This window comes from Antechinus flavipes, chromosome 1, assembly GCF_016432865.1.
Source record: "Antechinus flavipes isolate AdamAnt ecotype Samford, QLD, Australia chromosome 1, AdamAnt_v2, whole genome shotgun sequence".
Lineage (NCBI taxonomy): Eukaryota > Metazoa > Chordata > Mammalia > Dasyuromorphia > Dasyuridae > Antechinus > Antechinus flavipes.
In genome coordinates, this window is record NC_067398.1 from 337708169 (window position 1) to 337728591 (window position 20423).

General features: G+C 44.6%; 2 protein-coding genes across 3 annotated transcripts in view; one reads left to right on the plus strand and one right to left on the minus strand.

Moving 5' to 3' along the window:
- CHTF18 (chromosome transmission fidelity factor 18) overlaps positions 1-3336 on the plus strand; it is a 52921-nt gene extending 49585 nt beyond the window's left edge. For both annotated transcript variants that reach the window (XM_051969340.1, XM_051969346.1), the window contains exons 21-22: positions 1944-2001; positions 2987-3336. In XM_051969340.1, the coding sequence (XP_051825300.1) occupies positions 1944-2001; positions 2987-3123 (195 nt within the window). In that variant the 3' untranslated portion in view covers positions 3124-3336. The remainder of the gene's footprint in view (positions 1-1943; positions 2002-2986) is intronic.
- Positions 3334-18850, minus strand: GNG13 (G protein subunit gamma 13). The gene is made up of 3 exons (XM_051969359.1): positions 18441-18850; positions 7857-7987; positions 3334-4046 (listed from the first exon to the last, which is right to left on the minus strand). The coding sequence occupies exons 2-3, from the start codon at positions 7952-7954 to the stop codon at positions 3941-3943; spliced, it is 204 nt and encodes a 67-aa protein (XP_051825319.1). The 5' UTR covers positions 7955-7987; positions 18441-18850; the 3' UTR covers positions 3334-3940.
- Between the last annotated feature and the right edge of the window lie 1573 nt (positions 18851-20423).

Here is a 20423-nt window from a genome sequence, read left to right on the forward strand (position 1 = left end):
TTAAAGTAATAAACTATGAAGCATTCTGATGCTTAAAAAAACAACAGAAAAAGTAATTTTTTTTTAAAAAAAGGAAGAAAGAAAAGAGCAGAGCTTCTACCTAGATGGAAGAATTTCTACTCTTTAGGAAGATAGGAAGTGAGGGCTTAGTGTACTGTTAGTAAGGGACTCCATCACTCATCATCTTTCCTTTCCTGAGAAGAGGGGCTAGAGAGAGTAGGAGACTCAAACCTTCAGTGAGGTCTGAGCCAAAAACAAACAACGCTTCCTAAAACCTGCACACTAACTCATCCTGGCTTGCTGGAGCATTGAGGGTTTGGGGGAGTTCTTGAGGAGTAGTCCTGGAATTTAGGGTAATTGTGTGCATTCCAGAGAGCTGCTGTGGAGTGAAGGGTGCACAGAAGTTAGAGGTGAGGGGATTTGCAAAGAATCCCCCCTCCATCAAGAAGTGAGGGACTTCATCCTTTTGATTTTGCAGCCCAGTAAGAATGAACAAGAGGGCAGCTATTGAAGAGCACCAGCTTTAGAATCAGGAGGACCTGAGTTCAAATGCAACTTCAGTCACTGGCTGTGTAACTCTGGACATGTCACTTAACCCAGATTCCCTGCAAAATAGAGAATGAACAGAATGAGCTTAGAGGGGAATACCCACCAGAAAACAAAACAACCTTTCTAGAAATATTATTGGTCTTGAGATTTTGAGGGGAATGTTGAGTGGCTTGCTTAAGGTCACATAGCCAGTAAATGTCAAATGTCTAAGGCTGGATTTGAACTCAGATCCTTCTGAGTCTATTGCTCTTGGGATTTTGTTGCCCTGAATTCTCCTCCTGTGTTCTTAATCCCAGAACTGTGCAGACTAAGTGTATAATAGAAAGATAATAATATGATGAAGGGGGGGGGGAGAGCATTTATTAAGCACCTACTATATGCTAGGTTTACAAATGATTGTAATATTAATTAATAATAATTAACAGATGTTAATATCATTTGGCAGGCCTGTGAAAACTAGAACCTAATCCCTACTCAGCTTCCCTCAGGGTATGAGGCTTGGTGACAAAGATGGAAGGAAACCCTTGGGCAGCTGTAAAGTACAGGAGATATGAAGGATGTGATTGCTATTAAGAATCAGAGGGCCTTGATGGATCAAAGCCCATCTGCCCTGCTTGCAGTACCCTCTTGTATTTCCAGGCCCAGATAATGATGATAATCATGAGCTTATATTTGGGCCATGAGCCGTGATTATCAAGCACTTTCACCTCACTGTCTCATTTAATCCTCCTGGGAGGTGGACTGCACAGGTGTGATTCTTCCCCATTTTACAGAAATGGAAACTGGCCCAAGTAAAGAGACCTGCTCAAGTCCCAAGGGTGACCTCAGCCTGCTCTTTGTTCCCTTCCCCAAAGAGTGGTAGAGGGAAAGCAGGGAGGGGGCACCTGGCTAACAGATGTTGCCTTTGATTCCTTTAGGCAGAACAGTTAATCTCTGTTGGGCTAGGGAGGGAGGGAATCATTTGGTGGTGGGGGAGAGAGGAACAAACACACACACACTCACTCTCTCTCTCTCTCTCTTTTAATCCCCCCTCCCCCCCAGCAGAATTCTGTCCCAGGATATAAGATTTTAAAATTTCAGGTTTACACAAAAGATGTTATTCTTGATTTGGGACATTGGAGTAGGAGGGGCTATAATGTATGTATGAAAATGTAAAGGGTGGGCAAAGGGGAAGAAGAGAAAAGGATTTAAAGGGTGACTTTCAGGAATGGGGAGAGAGACTCTTTAATCCCTAGAGAAATGAATTTGCCTTCAGACCATTTGTTCTCTTAGGCAGCTGGGAGGATAATGATATTAAAGTCAGTTCTCTTTGGCTGGTCTGGATAGGTTTTTCAGACAAGTGAATGCTGGGCTGTACTAGAAAGTGATTGAACTCCTCTGTTTTTAATCCTTAGCCTGAAAGAGATTTCTTTGGCCGTGAGATAGTGAGGAAGGTTGTCACTCCGAGTCAAGGTATGTGGAATGGGATAGAATGGGACTCTTCCTGTGGGGGGAAGGAAGGAAACTAGGTGTCAGGGAGGGAGGTGGGGAAGGCCAGATGGGAACCATGAATGTTAATAAGGTTTTCACCACTAGAGTCACTGAATTGCTCTTATTTGCTAAGGGCAGAAGTCTCCCTTTGAACAAAGGGGAAATTGGGATCAGGGAGAGTTTTATTTTTGTTTAATGTACAACAAGAAGTTACCATATTGAAAGAGAAAGAATTTAGAGTGTTCAGACTAGACAATCAGGAAAAGGAGAAAGGATTGTTAATGGTTTCCATAGGCCCTCTAAGATGGACTGTTGGCTTATGTAGGCCCCCTCCATTTCACTATATATCGTTCCCCTTCCCCTCTCTCATAGAGATGGAAGCCACCAGCTTCTTCACTTAAAATTTGGGATCTGAGGAATCGCCTTTCTGACCCCTGAGGCTTAAAAAATGACCCCCCCCCCCATCTCTACCTTTTATCCCCAGCAAGGATTCCAAGATGTCATCATATCCAGCCTGGGGAGGGGGGGGGCGCTCCCCATCAGAGTTTTTAAGGAGTCACTCAAAATATCTTAACATCCTCCTCCAATTTCCTAGCATTATGATCTGGGAGTTAGTAACTTCTTACTAGGCTTTTTGTCTGTAAAATGGGAGTCTCCCTCAGCAGGTGGTTGTAAGATAACAGCTGTGAAACTCCTCTGCAAACTGCAGAGTGGGTATTCTGATAGATGATGATTGAACTCCTCACGGCTTCTTTCTTTTGTTGGCCTTTGGAATTCAGAGCCTTAGCCCCTGGCTTAATCCAAATCCCATTGCAGATAATTTCTTCAGAGGATCTTAGAGATCACATAACCCAGCCCCATACTTATCTGAGGAGGGGCAGAGATATCCCTGACTGTTCCATTCATGGCTCTGGTGGTCCTCAGTCCCCCTTACTCACCCCATGATCCCCTTGTTTTTCCCTCACAGAAACCCAAGGACCTGAAAGAGATTCTTTGGAGAGGCGTATGGGAAAAGCAGTGGGGAAGAGTGATGTGTGGTTTCGATTTAACGAGGGTGTTTCCAATGCTGTCCGGCGAAACCTTTATATTAAAGACTTACTCTGAGCCCTTGAACCCTGGCCAGAGCTGTTCTTCGTTCACAGGTTTTGGGTTCCTCCTTGAGGGGGAGAAAGACACATATCCACACAGAGAGACAGACTACCCCCATCCCACTGTGTGTGTGAGAGAGAGACAGACAGAGAATGTGGGGAGGTTAGGTATTCCCCTGACCACTTTGCAATAAATAAACCAGTGAATAAACTACAACATTGAGAGTTTGTGAAGTATTGCTTTGTTTTTATTTATGTATAAACCTTAAGTTTCTTGCATGGTCAGCCTGTTGACTGTAAAATTGTATATTCTACAATATACAAAAGTATTGAAAACCATTGAAAAGTTTTTGTGTTTTTTTATAAAAGTTGTTCATTTACCCCTCCCCCCAAAAAATGTCTGAATGGTTTTACACCAATATCAGCATCATTAAATGAAATCCCCATTAACAAGAACCCTAAGACCAGCTGAAGTAATGCTCCCTCCTCTCCTACCCTGCCATAGTCACTTAGATGGTGGTCTTAACCCCATACCCCATAGGCACCCCGCTGCCCAGATTCTTCCCTGGCCCAGTTAACCTTTCCCTAAACCCTCATTTCTCCCTTGTCCCTGTCCTGTAGGATTTGAAATCCTGCCTCCCCCTCCCCTCCCACCCCCTTACAAATGAGAAGCCAAGGCAATAATGAGATTGCGTTAGCAGGCATGGACCTAACTGAAAACCAGAGAAGAGATTGAGTCAGTGGGAGGGGGTGGAGTGATGGGGAAGAATTCTCTGTCCCATTGGGAGCGGCTGCTCCAGGGCAGGTCTGGGAGGGGCAGCTGGAGCCACTCACTACAGGATGGTGCATTTTCCTTTCTCCACCCAAGGGTTGTTCTTCATCAGGTCGGGGTTCAGAAATGGGTCATTGGGGATTCCATCTTCAATCCACTTCAGCAGTCTGCAGAAAGAGGGAAATGAGTTAGTGTCCCAGGGAGGCCGGTGTTGCTGGACAGAGCCCTGTGCTTACAAAAAACCCTCTGGCTGTGGTCAAAGCACTCAACTTTTGAGTCGATCTTCTCATCTTTAAATGCACTTGAACCCAACTCTTCCTGACTGTGACACAGCTTTCTCTTATATCATGCTGCATCTCCACTTTATAAATGTGTTATCAGAATTAATTCCAAATACTTTAGGGATTTAATGATTTTTGTCACAAGTCCATCCAACTTGCCTCTGCTTTTTCAGGATTATGGTGGAAGGGGGTGCAGGGGCCCAGAAGACGGGAGAACCTGAGTTCAAATTTCATGTCAGACACTAGCTGTGTGACCCTGGAAATCACTTAATCCTGATTGTGGAAGGAAGAGAAATAGAAAGAAGAAGAAAGAAGAGAAAGAAAAAGGAAGAAAGAAAAAAGGAGGAAGAAAAGGAAAGAAGAGAAAAAGAAAAGAGGAAGAGAGAAAGAAAAAGGAAAAAAGGAGAAAGAAAAAGGGAAAAGGAAGGAAGAGAAAGAAAAAGAAAAGAGGAAGAAAGAAAAGGAGAAAGAAGGAAGAGAAAGAAAAGGAGAAAGAAAAAGGAAAAAGGGAAGGAAGAGAAAGAAAAGGAGAAAGAAGGAAGAGAAACAAAAAGGAAGAAAAAAGGAGAAAGAAAAAGGAAAAAAGGAAGAGAAAGAAAAAGAAAAGAGGGAGGGAAGGAAGAAAGAAAAGGAAGGAAGAGAAAGAAAAGGAGAAAGAAGGAAAGAAAAAAGGAAGAAAAAAGAAGAAAAAAAGGTAGAAAAGGAAGAGAAAGAAAAAGAAAAGAGGGAGGGAGGAAAGGAAGGAAGAGAAAGAAAGAAAAAGAGGAAAAGAAAAAGGAGAAAGAAAAAGGAAAAGAGGGAGGGAAGGAAGAAAGAAAAGGAAGGAAGAGAAAGAAACGGAAGAGAAAGAAAAGGAGAAAAAAGGAAGAGAAAGAAAAAGAGGGAGGGAGGGAAGGAAGAGAAAGAAAGAAAAAAGGAAGGAAGGAAAGAAGAAAAAAGAAGGAAAAGAACAGGGCAGCTAAGTGGCACAATAGATAGAGCAGCAGCCCTGAAATCAGGAGGACCTGAGTTCAAATATGACCTCAAACACTCAATACTTCCTATCTGTGTGACCCTGGGCAAGTCACTTAATCCCAATTGCCTCAGCCAAAAAAAAAAAAAAAAGAAGAAGAAGGAAGGAAGAGAAAAAAGAGAAAAAGAAGAGAAGGAAAGAAAAAATGAAGCAAAAGAAGGAAGGAAAGAAAGAAAAGGAAGAAAAAAAAGGAAGCAAAAGAAAGAAGAGAAGAAAAGGAAAAAAGAGAAAGAAAAAAAGGAAGGACGCAAAGGAAAGAAAGGAAGAGGAACAAAGAGAACCATGGTAGAAAGAGCCCAAGAGCCCCCAGGTCCAGGTAGTGAAATTTAGGTTTATATTTACAGCTTTAACTTTTCTTCTCTGTGGATACCTCTTTCCCCATCTATAACATATCCTGAGAGGATTTTGAGCCAAATCCCATTTTTACAGATAAGAAACAAGAGTCCAAAGAGATTGGCAGGAACAAGAAATGAATGCAGTGTTCCTGACTTCAAATTCAAATCCAAAAGGCTTTCCCCTTATCAGCTGCCACCCGGGACCTGGCTTGGTCCCTTGAGGACAAGAAGGTGATAGGAAATGTTAATGATATTAGTAACAACATAGCTGCATTGAGCCAAACTCCTTGGAATTCCAGCGTTTCCCTGCAGGTTCGGAGGCTGGGCCCCAGGTGAGCTCCGTTCTAGAGGGGCTCCCGTTGGAGGCCTGGCAGACCTGAGCTTGGCGTGTGACCCCGGAGAGTCAGAGAGCTGAGTGTGGTCACCCGGGACCCCCAGATCAGTGCCGGAGAGCACAAGCTGGGTTACGCCACAACCAAGGGGCATTTGTCGGGCCAACTTTTACACCCCGCCTGAGCCTGTCAGTTCCATCTCCGTCCCACCATCTGAGGCCCTCTTGGACCAGGGCCTAGATCATTGAGAACAGATGGCGCACTGCATTGGTGTATACAAATACCCAGCTGTGCCTTACAGCATATATGCAAAAACTGATGCCTACAAATGAATCCGTGGTCTTCCTCCTTCCAGTCCTCCTAATCTCCCTTGTCCCTTGCTCTTTGATCCCACATCAGTTCTAAGCTTTGGGGGTAATCTCATTCCTTTTATTTATTTATTTATTTATTTTGAGATAATTGGGGTTAAAAAAGACTTCCTCAGAGTCACAGAGCTCGTAAGAATTTAGGCTAGATGTGAAGTGGGGTCCTTCTGTCTCTATTCACTGTATCACCTGACTGCCCCTAGCTCCTTTTCCATACAGAAGGCAAGGGGAGAAAAGGGGCTAGGCCAGCCTCAGAGGAAGCTCCAGAAAACTCACACTTATCCCACATTTACAGACACTTACATCTGCCCATTTCCTTCTCAGAGCTACAACTGGGGAGACAAAGGAAGGAATTAGTCCTTAGAGGTCTTCCACGCTAGATAGTTCTCACCTTGAATAACCCCATCCCTGGAGTTGGGGGTAGGGCTGGGGCTGAAGGCTGGAAAGAAGATATTCGTTTGCTAGGGGTGTTGGGTCAGTAGGAAGGATACCTGGATTACAGGTGCCTGTAATACCCCAAGGAGAAGAAGATCCGGTAGCAAGGGAAGTCAGTGGATCCAAGCAGCTCTCACCACCTAGTCCTCTGCCTTCAAAAAGCACAGAGATAACCCCAAACCAAGCTATGACCCCTCACTCCTAAAAGATGCCCCCTCACTTGGCTCTTTTCAACAATGAGATGATTGAAGGCAATTCCAATAGACTTGTGATGGAAAGTGTCATCTGCATCTGGAGAGAGGACTATAGAGACTCAATATGGATCAAAGCATAGTATTTCCCCTTTTTGTTGTTGTTTCCTTTTTTTTCTCTCATTTTTTTTCCTTTTGATTTAATTTTTCTTGCACAGTATGATGAATCTGGAAATATGTTTAGAAGAACTGTGCATTTAACCTATGTCAGATTGCTTGCTGTCTTGGAGGGGAAGGAGGAAGGTGTGAGAGGGAGAAAAATTTGCAACACAAAGTTTTGCAAAAATAAAATACTGTTAAAACAAAGCTCCCCCTCCATTCTACTCCTTCTAAACATCCTCAAAGAAGAAGCCTGCCCTTCTTTCACTGAGCCATCCCCTTGTCACAGCCCTCAAATATATACCCACTCCTTCCTCAGGCTTCTTCCAAGTCAGTCTCACCCCCATCTAACATGTTGTGCTGCCCCTTCCCACCTCAAGCTACTCGGGGACAGGGGTGTTTCATATTTGTATCCCCAGCATCCGGGGTGCTGAGACTCGCTATCTTAGCAAGTGCTTAATAAGTGCTTGCCAAAATAATTTTCTGGATCATTTCACCTTGGATTAAACCGAAGGGCCAGAAAAAGGGGAGTAAGACACGGAGGTGCCCAAAGGGGAGGGCTGTTCCCCTAAAGGACCTCTGGCTCCCACTTCCCTGACACTTCTGGGACCCTGTCTTTTCCCCAGGGTTCTTTGGTAAATTAACTGAGCACCAGGAACTCCCAAGGGCCAAGCCAGAGGCAGCTGTTTGGAATGGTTAATTTGCATAGAATTTGAATGTAATTTGCCTATTTGGGCCACAGCTTGTACCATGAAAATATCATTTCTTCTCCGGACAATGGCCGCTTTCTCCCCTTTTGAGAGGGAGAGGGGGCAGAAGAAGGGAGCTTCGCTGGAGGGCACATGGCAGCGGGCTAGGAAGACTCACTCGGGGATTGTTTTGGAAGACATCTCCCTCTTGAAAGCCAGCTGGTATTTCAGACTCTCTACTTCTTTTTTCATCTGGGGTACATCCCACTCTTCCATGACGCCTGGAGGACTGGCGGTTCCAGGAACAGGCTGGCGGGAGAGGAAGAGAAGAAGGGATTTAGGGACGAGGAGGGAAGGTGGGAGAGAATGGGACGAACCCCGGTGGCCCGCAGCCCTTATCCCGCCGGGGGACCAACGTCACACATCCTTCCGCCTGTCCGTCTCAGCGAACCGGTTCTCTTGGGAAAGAGACCAGCCTCTCCCCTGCTGAGTGCGAGAGAGAGGGGAGACAAGTTGTCTCTGATCCAGCCGAGGCTTTATAATGATCCCTTTTCATTCTTCAGAGCCCCTTAACACTCATCGCTGCACTGAAGCCTCCCAGGACTTTGGAGAGACGCAGAACAAAGACTAGTATCCTTCTGTTACAGACGGGGAAGCTGAGGCTCAGAGCCCGGGACCAAGTGTAGCTGCGTCAGATCTGGACCCCCTCAGACTCAGCACCCACCCCGCAGAGAGCCGGGGAGGGCCCTTTCAGAGTCGGCTCAGATCGCCGGGAGGGCTCCTTACTGAGCTCGGCGTGAACACTTACACCGCCCGGCAAATGCTGCCTCGGCTTCTCCTTTTGTCGAGTTCTGGGTTTAAGAAAGTAAAAACGATGCAGATTAAAATGTGTGTTCCTGTAGCTGACTGTTAAACATTCACCAAGTTACACTCTCAGCGTCCTGGAAAATTCCAAGACCCTGAATTGCAGATAAGGTGCTCCTCAGCGTTAGTACAGTAATAAGTTTGTCATAAAGAGCTGCCCGTATCAATGAACTCACTCACCAAAAGTACCATCAATTTCCCCATCATCGCTACCCAAGTCACCCCGCAAAGCAGTCGGCTGCCCTCCTGGGAGTTCTCTCATCTTCTTTCTAAACTCTTCTCGACCTGAGCTCACTCCCCCCTTCTTGTCGCTGTCTCTCTCTCTCCCCCCCTCTGTCTCTGTCTCTGTCTCTCTCTCTCTCTCTCTCCCCCTCTGTCTCTGTCTCTGTCTCTCTCTCTCTCCCCCTCTGTCTCTCTCTTTTCATTCTTTCTTTCTGTCTCTGTGCCTGTATCTCTGCGTCTGTCTTTCTCTTTCTCTCTCCCCTCTCTGTGTCTGTATCTCTGTGTCTCTTTTCTCTTTCTCTTTCTCTCTGTCTCTCTCTTTCTTTCTCTCTGTCTCTGTCTCTTGCTTTGTCTCTGTCTCTCTCTTTCTTTCTGTCTCTGTCTCTTGCTCTCTGTCTCTCTTCACTTTCTTTCTCTCTGTCTCTCTCTGAGCTGTCTCTGTCTCTGTAATCACAAGATTACAAAATCTTGTGTTCCAAATTTTCCTCCCTCATTTCCCTCCTCTTCCCTCCCCAAGAGAGCAAGCAATCCAAAATAGGTTAAACATGTGCAATGATTCTACTCACACACTCACACGCACACACACCCCTTTCCAGTTCCCTTTTGTGTGTGATCTTCCCTCATTAGATTGTAAGCTCTTTGAGGGTAGGCCCTGTCTTTCTTTTTGCTTTTATGTAAATACCTAGTTCGTGGCACCAATAAGTCCTTAATAAATGTGTCTTGCCCTGCTTTGCCGCCATAGGTTTGTACAAGCTAGCGCCCATGCCTGGAATACACTTTCTGCCCATCTATATCTTTCAGATTCCCTATTGTTTTTCAAGCTGAGCTCAGATACTATCTCTATCTGATCACCAGCTCATCTCTCTCCTATTTGTATCTCACCGACTTATACACAGATGAAAAATATTAACCATGCTTTGTCTCCTTAACTAAATTTTAAGATCCTTGACCATGGGAAATATTTCTGATCTATCTTTGTATTTTCCAAAACATTTAGCACAAGTGTGTAAGCTTGGGTATAGGGATTGATCCATTTATTATATTCATGGGCCTAGCCCTGTATTTGGCACATAGTAGGTCTTTAATAAATAGTTGTTGATTGTTTTTACATATGTTCAATAAAGATCTATTGATTAGATTTTAAGATTCTTGGATGTGGGAATTATTTTTGATCTATCTGCATTTTCCAAAACATCTAGCATGGGTGTGTCAGCTCCTTGGGTGGAGGGATTGAACCATTTATTCTATTTATATGCCCAGTGCCTAACACAGTACATGGCACATAGTAGGTCCTTAATGAATGTTCATTGATTGGTCGATTTTACATATGTTCAGTAAAGATCTGTTGATTAATGGATTGTTATAGTAGGAAGGACTAAGGTTAGACATTGGAAAGAACTTTGCCCAAAGTGGGACTGAGAGTCTGGAACAAGGCAGAGTCTTTCTTGGGGATAAGAAACAATAAAATGATCGGGTTTATTGAACAGACTTCTCTTCCCCTACTGCCTTGGACAGGTTCTAGGGTTTCTAGAGCCCTCACAAGAACCAAACTTTAGCATTCTAAAACATCCTCGTCCCCCTCTCTGCAAAGACCTCTAAAATCTGACCTGTATTCTAGAAGAATGGGTGAGACAAATAGGTCTTTTGGTGAAAGGCTTTGAAAGTACTTCCCTTTGCCTTCTGCTGTTGTGTTGAATCCAGAGACCAGCTGGAGCTTTTGGTTAACAAATTTGAGAGTTGCCAGAGCATGAGAATAGCAGGACCAGCACACCTCTTAAAGGGGAAGGGGGAGGTCTACATCCTAGAGAGGAAAGGGGAAGTTTGCATCCTCGACTCCCCAGGAAAGCCAAGGTATCTGAACCCCACTGCTTTATACTTAAGCATGGGATTTCCCAGGACTGGAAGAAATCTCCTATGTGCCCTGAGTTTCCCCTATTTAATGTGAGAACTCCAAAGGTTTTTTTCCCTATGTAAAATGTGAGAATTCCAAAGGTTTTTCCTAGCATTCCATAAAGGAAAGCCTACATATTCTCTGCAGAATAGGTTAGAGAAGACCACCAGTGACTATTGCCTTATTATTATCCTTGAGGGTTCTCTGCCAGAGTGAAGGCGAGGCAGGTTCAGGAGTCAAAACTCTCTGGACTGCTGAATCCAACTTGGGGGATCCCCTTAACTTTGCACACTTGCCCTCTCTGTTCCTCAGTCTCTACATTTGTGAAATAGTAAATCCTGACTTGATTCCTTCAGTGGAATGGTTTTGAGTATTGTAAAGTTCAGCATAAAGCTGAAATAACTATTAATTTCTAAATCAGATTGACATTAAATTGCAGCTCTATACTGATCACTAACTCAACCCCAAACTAATAATGAACCAGCCCTGGCTCCAGACTTACCCTCAGCCCTGTCCAGCTTCCTCCACTCACATGTCCCTCTGAGGGAGATCATGAATGGCTGAAGGTGACTCATGACTGTGAGTCCATACAGTAAAAGAGCACACAGGTAGGTCCCTTCTGAGGAAGCCCACCTTGATTAGGGAGTACAGCCAGCAGTATGTAACTCACTTTACAAAAGTATTTGGCTGGACGTCCTGTTGACAATCTGACTAATCTGACCACTGTTCTCACCACTCCCCTATGTCCATCTTCAGCATCACATAGGGCAGGGTCACCATGTCCCCTCAGTCCCTGCCTGGGTGACGAGATGGAATCTCAAATCCCCCAGGGCTCCACACATTCAGTCTGTGGCCAAGATGAGCCCCTCCTTCCTATCCACTCTGCAGTCCCCTCTCCATTCCAGTTCTGTCTAGGACACAGAGATCCACACCCTGGTCATGTCAATCATGGGGCTATTCAAGATACCTCTGATCCACTCCCCATTGCCCTGGCTCAGGGGATGTAGGATATTAAGTAATGTATCTTTTTTTTGATCCTAAATAATTTAAATCTACTGAAAATCTCCAAGTATCCCAGGAATTCCTAACTTCTGTGAAACAGCAGCAATAACTATAGATCTGAAATCAGAGGTTCTGGATTTAAACTTCACCTCTTCCCATCTGTCCACTCCTGGGTCAGTCACTCTTAATTATCTTCAGCCTCAGTTTTCTCATCTCTAAGATAAAGGGATTGGGCTACATGTCTTTTAAGTTCCCTCCTAGCCTTAAATCTGTGTTCCTATGATCTTCTTGCACTAAAGCTTCTCTCAGAGCTTTTCACAAAAATTTTGAATTTTTCTCTAAAGAAAAAAAAAAAGAATTTTTCTCTAAAGGAAAGCTAAAGGGACAAGAGGGAAGAAACAATTTATGGAAGGAAGTGATTAGTCCATACTTTCCCAGCCCATGGAGTCTTGAAAAGTGTGCTAGATTTGGTGTCACGGGACCTGAAACCTGAGTTCGAATCCCCACCATTGAATGACTTTTGACAAATCATTTAACCTCTTCATTTCCCTATTTCTAATTTGATGTGCTCCCTCGGGGCAGCTAGGTAGCTCAGTAGGTAGAGCACCAGGGCTGGAATCAGGCTGACTTTATTAGCTGTATGATCCTGGGCAAGAACCTTAATCCTGTTTTCCTCAGTTTCCTTATCTGTAAAATGAACTAGAGAAGGACATGACAAAATACTCTACTATTTCTGCCAAGAAAATCAACAGGATTGAAATGATTGAACAACAATGTAACTTTTACTAAATCTCATTTTAACATATTTTGGGCACACTCAAGTATCATCTTGGGTCCTCACTGATCCTGGCCAAAAAATGTTCCAGGTGTCAGTCATACCTCTTTACCAAGGTGTGAGTTTGCCTTGTAATGAGAAGTGAGAACCCTGCTTATAGCATGTTGATTGACTGATTGAGTGATGGTTCATAGCAATTTCAGGATTGGACTTAGAAAAGGAGTTTGAAGAGCCAGAGAAGGAAAAGCAGAGCTGGGAAGTTGGTCCCATGGGACCCTCCCCTCCAAGGAAACCTGCCTGGGGCCAGGGCATCTCCAGGGAACCATGTGGTCCCAAGATGGGCTTTGGCAGTCGATAAGGAGATCGTTCGCCAAATAGGAATGAGAACTAGTCTCAGTGTGATAGTGGCAATGGTCAAAAGAGGAGCTGCCCCAGGAGAAAGGGGACTGCTTTACCCAGAGTCAAAGAGATAATAAATGGTGGACCCAGAAGCTGAATCAAGGTTCCTTCATTATCAAACCAAGCCTCCTTGCACCCCCTAAAGGGCTTTCCAGCTAAACAAGAAATCCTGGGGTTTAATAGTCCCCTTGCCCCTCCTCTTCCTCCCACTCATTGCCCCCCTCCTCCCCAGCTAATTAAAAGTGGGCCATGTCACAATCTTGGTATACCCTGCCTTGAACAAATGTGACTTCTTCATTTGGCCCTCTGCCTTGAGTGCCCTGGGGCCACTTTGCATGGGCTGGTCAGAAGAATTTCACACGCAAATCCTGAATCTGATAAATCAGACCTGATTTGATTGTGATTTGACTGTTATTTGAATTACTGACTGAATCAGGTTCCAACATCAAAGAAGACTGAGCTGAAGGATTCAGAGGCAGAACAGAGTGGGATCAGGGTTAGACAAGGGGTTCATATCTCTAGGTCCTGGAAGGGGTAGGAAGAGGAAAACAGGCTCTGAACCTGGGTGGACTTAGGGGCATCAGAAGGAAGACAGCTAGGCAGGTAGTAATAGCCCTTATATTACCACTTAAAGATCTGCAAAATGTTTTATAGATATCTCATTCGATTCTCACAACTATCTTGGAAGGTGGGTGCTATTATTACCCCCATTTTACAGTTGGGGAAACCGAGGGAGACTGCAGTGAAGTGTGTTGCCCAAGTTTATATAATTAAGGATTTGAATTCATTTCTTTTTGATTCCAAGTCTAATGCTCTATCCACTGTGCTATCTAGCTGCTAGTAGAAATAATATATAACTATGAAAACTGGATTCTAATCTCAGCTCTGCCACAAATTTGCTTTGTTATCCCAAGAGTGTAGGATCTCTCCTCTCTCTAGGTCTCAGTTTCCTTCTTTGTAAAATGAGCAGATTTGACTAGAATTGTTTCTAGCATTCCTCCTAGCTCTTATAGTCTATATTCTTCAGGCCTCTTTAAGGTCTGACGTTTTATGTGCTATAGTTTCCACCTACACATTTCATGTTTGTACCCTTTTATTTTTATTTTATTATATTTTTTATTAAAGCATTTTATTTACAAAACATATGCATGGGTAATTTTACAACATCGACCCTTGCAAAACCTTCTGTTCCAAATTATCCCCTCCTTCCCCCCACCTCCTTCCCTAGCTGGCAGGTAGTCTAATACATGTTAAATTCAATATATGTATACATATTTATACAGTTATCTTGTTGCACAAGAAAAATCAGATCAAGAAGGAAGAAAAAGAAAACAAAATGCAAGCAAATAACAAGAGAGAGTGAGAATGCTACATTGTGTTCCACACTCAGTTCCCACAGTCCTCGTTTGTGCCCTTTTAAAAGTTCCTTTAGTAAGGTCTATAGTTCTATAATTTTCAGTTCTAGATTGACAGTCAGGAGTAGGGCTAGGGTTAAGATTGTGTTTTGAGGCTCCTATTAGAGGAAGAAATAAAATAAAGAAATGGACTGGGGGTTGTTTCAGGGATAGGAAGAAGGAAGCAAGTTACACGTGGCCATTTAAGGACTATGGCCTTTTATGCAAGTTGGCTAGATGCAATCATGACGGTTTCAGATGCTCCTGGAAATCAGGGATATATGGCCTCTCACCCCAGCTCCAGCCTTGGCTTGGGAATGACCACTTAGGAGGCTAGGGTCCTACTAGGGGCTGCTTCTCAACTAATTTGGAAGGACTGCCAAGCCCCAACCTTCCTTCTTGAACCATACAGGTTCTACATTAAAAAAAAAAAAAAGCAGGGCACAGTAGTGGAGAGCCTTAGGCAGGGAACCAGGTGACCTGGGTTTGAGTGGCTATGTCCTGTCAGCTTCCTGAGCTTCAAAATAATCCTATAGGAAAATGGGAACGAATATAGGACAGCTAGGTAGTGCAGTGGACAGAGTGCTGGACTTAGCAGCAGGAAAACCTGAATTCTAATTTGACCTGTGTAACTGGGTCATTTAACCTTTAACTCAATTATCTCATCTGTAAAATAGGAATAACAATTAGGTAGAATGGACAGAGCACTGCACCCTGGAGACACCTTCTAGAATTCAAATCTGGCCTCAGACACTTATTACCTTTGTGACCCTGGGCAAGAACTTTAACTCTGTTGCCTCAGTTTCCCCATCTGTAAAATGATCTGGAGAAAGGAATGACAAACAACTCCAGTATCTGCCAGGAAAACCCCAAATGGGGTTACAGAACTGAAACAACGGAAAAATGACTGAACAACAATAGGATCAAATGAGATTTCCACAAAGAGCCTGATAAATCTTAAAGTATTATATAAGTGATAGTTATTATTATAATATTAATATTATCATTGCTTGTATCATCCATCTCACAAGATTGGTATGAGTAGAACTCATGACACAGAATTTTCTTATTCCATAACTGCTGTTACTATTTCTCCCTGTCTCTGTCTCTCTTTTAATTCTTTGTGACAAAGGATGGGAGAAGAAGATATTCTAAAATTAAGATAAAGTGAGATAGCAATACATTTTTAAAAAATATGACTATTTTAGCTAGAAGATAATTTAAGGGTAAAGTAGCCTCAAGATTCTTAACATGGGGTCCTTAGATTGATTTCAGGGACTCTGGGATTTGGATTGGGAAAAATAAATTACATCTTTATTTCAATATAATTGCTTTCCTTTGTAATGTAATGGATAGGTGTTCCAAAAGTCTTAATACTATTAAAGCTTATTGCTGTACTGAGACTTTGGGAATGCCCTGTACTTTATGCATTTAAAAATCATCCTGAGCATATTCACCATCCTCCCAAAGGGGTCCAGGACACTAACAAGTTTAAGAACCTTTGCAATTTTTGACCAACTTTACCTAATCTTAAAATATATCTTCACAGAGACCCAGAAAGGGCTTGCTCAAGCTTAAGGTTATTTATTGACTTGATGGCTCCTGATACCTAACCCTAATTAGTTCTACACCAGGCTTGCCTGGGGTTAATGCTGAGGGATGGAGCCTTGGTGCAGAACTGTTTGTTGGGTTGTTCTATCAAAAGGTCGCTGGGGGTAAGGGAAATATGGCAGGTGTTAGTATAGAGCTGGTGTCCAGGAAGTAGTTACTGAATGAAGGAATGGTACAGAGAATGGAAACAAAAGAAGGTCCCCAGTGAGGGACGAGGTGCTGAGGTAACTTGGATCTTCTCTGGTGGAGAGAGAAGTATCTATGGTCAAAGCCCCCAGGAGAGTAGGAGCTTTGGTCCAGCCACTTGGGGAGGACCAACCAGGCTGGCTCCCTAGGGAGAATTTGTCTTACCCCCTCTGAGCTTAGTTCTTGGCCCTCACCCCCAGTGACTCCATCACTGCACAGCAGCGGAGTGCTGGGGCCTGGAGGCTCCCATCTTGCTCTGGACTCCAGGTCCTCAGGGGCTTTCTGCAGTCAAGATTCTACAGAAGATAAAGCTAGGATTTGGAAGGCAGGGCAGGCAGAATATTGAGAAGTGGAGGCAGCAGATTATCTTTGGGGAACAGAAAGAACCAGTATAATTTAGAGGGCGGGATGTTAGGACAAATATGACAGAATTGGGGGCAATATTTTGAGGGGCTGGATAGTGGGATCTGAGAGGAAAGAAGGTCAAATGTTGGGTACAAAGGGTTAGGATTTGGGGGACCAAAGGACAAAGATGTTTAAAGACAGGGTTTTGGGGGAAGGATGTTAGGATTTTAGACAGAGGGTAGCAGTCCTTAGGAGACGTAGTGTCCGGGTTTTAGGGGAGATGGGGAAATCTGGAATACAAGGTTTTGGGACTTTGTAAGCAGAGTTGAGAGGGGAGCATGGTAGGATGTTGGGGGTCTGGCATAGAGAGAAAGTGTCTAGAGGGCAGTGGGACAAGGGATTTGGGGGGGGGGGCGTAAGGCAATTTGGTTGTACTATTTCCAGGACCTGAGATAATCCTGGTTCAGATGTAAAGAGAAGGGGGTAAGCGTGTCTGCCCTCTTAGGCCTGGCTGAAATTTTTATTTTTAGCTTAAGCAAGTGTGTGAGGCGGGTGAAGGGAGAGCAATTGGGCCCAGTGCCCTCTTGCCTGGCACAGGATGAATATAGGGGAGCCAGTAGCTTTGGCTTTAACCATGTGAGGCCTGGAAATCCTTCCAGGTCCCCAGTAAGGGGAGAGAAAGGGGCTAGAAAGAGTGGGAACGTCCAAGTCCTTACTTTCTGCCTAAATAGAGAGGCTGGATGCCTTTCTCAGCTTCAACAAGATGGGTATTTTTCCATCTGTCTGCAAAGCACACTGCCTCCTGGTGCTGTTTTGGTTTGATCGGGTGTGTACACGCACTCACACACACATACACAAACACAGCACTAATACAGACACAATTTCACACTGATGCATTGATAAACAAAGATAGGTGCTCATGGGCATAGACGTGCAGACAGACGTGCAAATGGACAGACAGACAGAGGGGTTCCTCCTATATGAAATGCTGTCAGATGGTCACAGAGGGACAAGAGCTTTGTGGAGTCTGTTCTTGGACACTGTTTGGGGGGTGGCTGTCTCTGTCCACGGATTGGGCTATCTGTAAGCTAGTCTAAGAACCCCTTCATTCATACACTACTGGATATTCATAGATAAGTGAGTGATACCGATTTAAGCACAGATATATTCACAGACACACTTTCAGAGATTCAGGTACTCAAGTAGATACAGCTTACAAATATACAAATATTCAGACTCACAAACATAGGCACAAATGGCTATTTACATATGCACATAAGCAGCTGTCTGACTTTTGCCTTCTTGACAAAATCTTCCCTCTCTTTTTAGAAGAGCAGTCATAAAAAATTGGATTAAGGTCAAAATGACTGGGAAGGCCAGTGGCAACAATGATGTCTCCCTTCCCACCTCATTCTTCTTTCCTCCTTCCTCCCCTCAAACTCTCCATCCATTTCCCCCTTCCTTTACAGAATTCCACCAGGGCCTCCAAGAACAGGACTGGAGGGTCTTCGTGGAAGAGGTGAGGGAGGAGGTGGCCACTGACCTCCCAATTCTTGGGTCAAGCTTCTGTACCTCTCCTTCTGCAGCCCTCCCACCTCCACCTCCAAGGAGGCAGACTGATGAAGGAACCTCTTCCATCCATTATCCCTTCCTAGCCTAGCCCTGCCTAGCTTAGCTCTCTGGTCAATCAGATGAGGTCCTCCTCTGAGAGTCCCCCAAGATCTTGACCCTGAAGAGCCCTTGTCCCTCTGTGACTAACCTGACAACTGACCAGATAGGAGGAATCCCTGTGATTTCGGTCCTGCACCCCTAAACCCAGATCACATCCTCTGCCCTAACCAGATCCTTTGCCCCGCATCCTTCACACTTTGCCCTGGATCTCTCATCCCCAGGCCTTAAGTACACCAGGAACAAACTCCCAACCAGCCCAATTTTTCTCTTCGGGCTGAGGAGTCACAGGCTGCCTTCCTTCCTCCAGCCTAGGTGGCCGGGAGCCAGCCACCACGGGGGGAACAAGCTTGTGGAGAAGGCTGTATGGGCGCTCCCAGGTCCGATCCACTCCCCATGCCCTACCTGGAAGGAGAGCTCCTAGGAGCGCAGACCCTGGCCCTCGTTAGCCGGGCGTTCCCCCGCAGCCTGGGAGATTCTCCTCGCTGCCCGCAGACGCGGCTCCGCTCCGCTCCGCAAGGCGATCTCGAGCGAGCTGGGGACCGTTCCGCAGTCCCAGCTGGAGAGAAAAGCGGAGAGCCGGCGCGCTGGCGCGTACGGTGGGGACACCCCGCGGCTCTCCCCCCGGATCTGGGCTGCCCCGGGAGCGGAGGGGGGCAGGCTGGAGGAGGGAGCGAGGAGGACCAGACAGACTGAGCCGGAGCTGGCGCGGAGGCCGGGCGAGTCAGCCAGCCAGAGCGAGCCCCGGGCCCTGCGTCCTGCGTCCTGCGTCCTTTTTCTCTCCCTCCCAGTGCCCTCTGTGCTTAATAACAGGTTCTGCAGAAACAGGAGCGGATTAGGCGGTAGCTACTGTTGTCTCATTAGCTCCTGGGTAATTTCCATTGGCAGCTGACGCTGGGTGACAGGAGAGGTTTGGGTACCACTGCACGCTCCCCCTGAGAGCAAGGCGTTAATTGTATCCCTGAGGGGTGGTGGAGAGCACAGCGGAGCCCGATACACACACACACGGACACACACAGGGACACACACACACAGAGGGACACACAGAGGGACACACAATGCACAAAGATGCAGGCGCAATGCGCACCCACACATTTGATACACACGAACACATTTATATAGCAGAGTCACACGATACAGACCACTTTTATACACAAAATGTATGTACACTGCCAGGGACAGATACAGAGAACCAGGACACTCCTGTGTCACACAAACACCGTAGAAATGCTTAAGCAGCACAGAGGCAAAGTGCACAGGATAATAGCTCTAGGTGTAAGAATTGTTCCCATTTTAGAGATGAGAACAAAAGTCTAAGGAGGTAAGGGTCATCCTGTAGATCATCTAGTTAGTCTATGTCTGAGCACGGCAGAACGTTTAGAGTATAGACCTGGAGTCACGGAGGTCTGGTTTCAAAATCTCCTTAAGACACTTCCTCACCCTGGGTAAATCAACCTGTCTGAGCCACCTTTTTCTTATCTAGAAAATGGGGGTGATAATAATAGCTCCTACTTTGCAGAATTATTGTAAAGATAAAATGAAATAATGCATGCAAATCACCTTAAAATGATAAAGGTCAGTTATTACTATTATTATATTATGTATCATATAATATATATTATTACATAGGTGTGTATAATACATGCATAAGACATAATTTTGCGTAAAATGACAGGAAAAGATAATGATAAATGTGGTGGGAACGTGGGAAAACTGGGATACTAGTGTATTGTTGGTGCAGTTGTGAACTGATCCAACCATTCTAGAGAGCAATTTGAAACTATGTTCAAAGGATTATCAAACTTCACACTCTTTGATCCAGCAGTATTCCTACTGGACCCATATCCCAAAGAGATCTTAAAGGAGGGAAAGGGACCCATATGTGTAAAAATCTTTGTGGCAGCCCTTTGTGTAGTGGCAAGAAATTGGAAACTGAGTGGATGTCCATCAGCTGGGGAATGGCTGAATAAATTGTGGTATATGAATGTTATGGAATATTATTGTTCTGTAAGAAATGACCAGCAGGATGATTTCAGAGAAGCTTGGAGAGACTTGCAGGAACTGATGCTAAGTGAAATGAACAGAACCAGGAGATCATTATATACAGCGGCAACAAGATTATATGATTATATGATTATATGGTATCTGTCTGATGGATGTGGCTCTTTTCAACAATGAGATGATTCAGGCCAATTGCAATAGACTTGAGATGAAGAGAGCCATCTGCTTCCAGAGAGAGGACTGTGGGGACTGAACATGGATCACAACTTAATATTTTCACCTTTTTTGCTGTTGTTTGCTTGTTTTTTCTTGTTTTTTTCCCTTTTTGATGCACTTTTTCTTGTGCAACATGATAAATGTAGAAATATGTTTTTAAAAATTGCACAT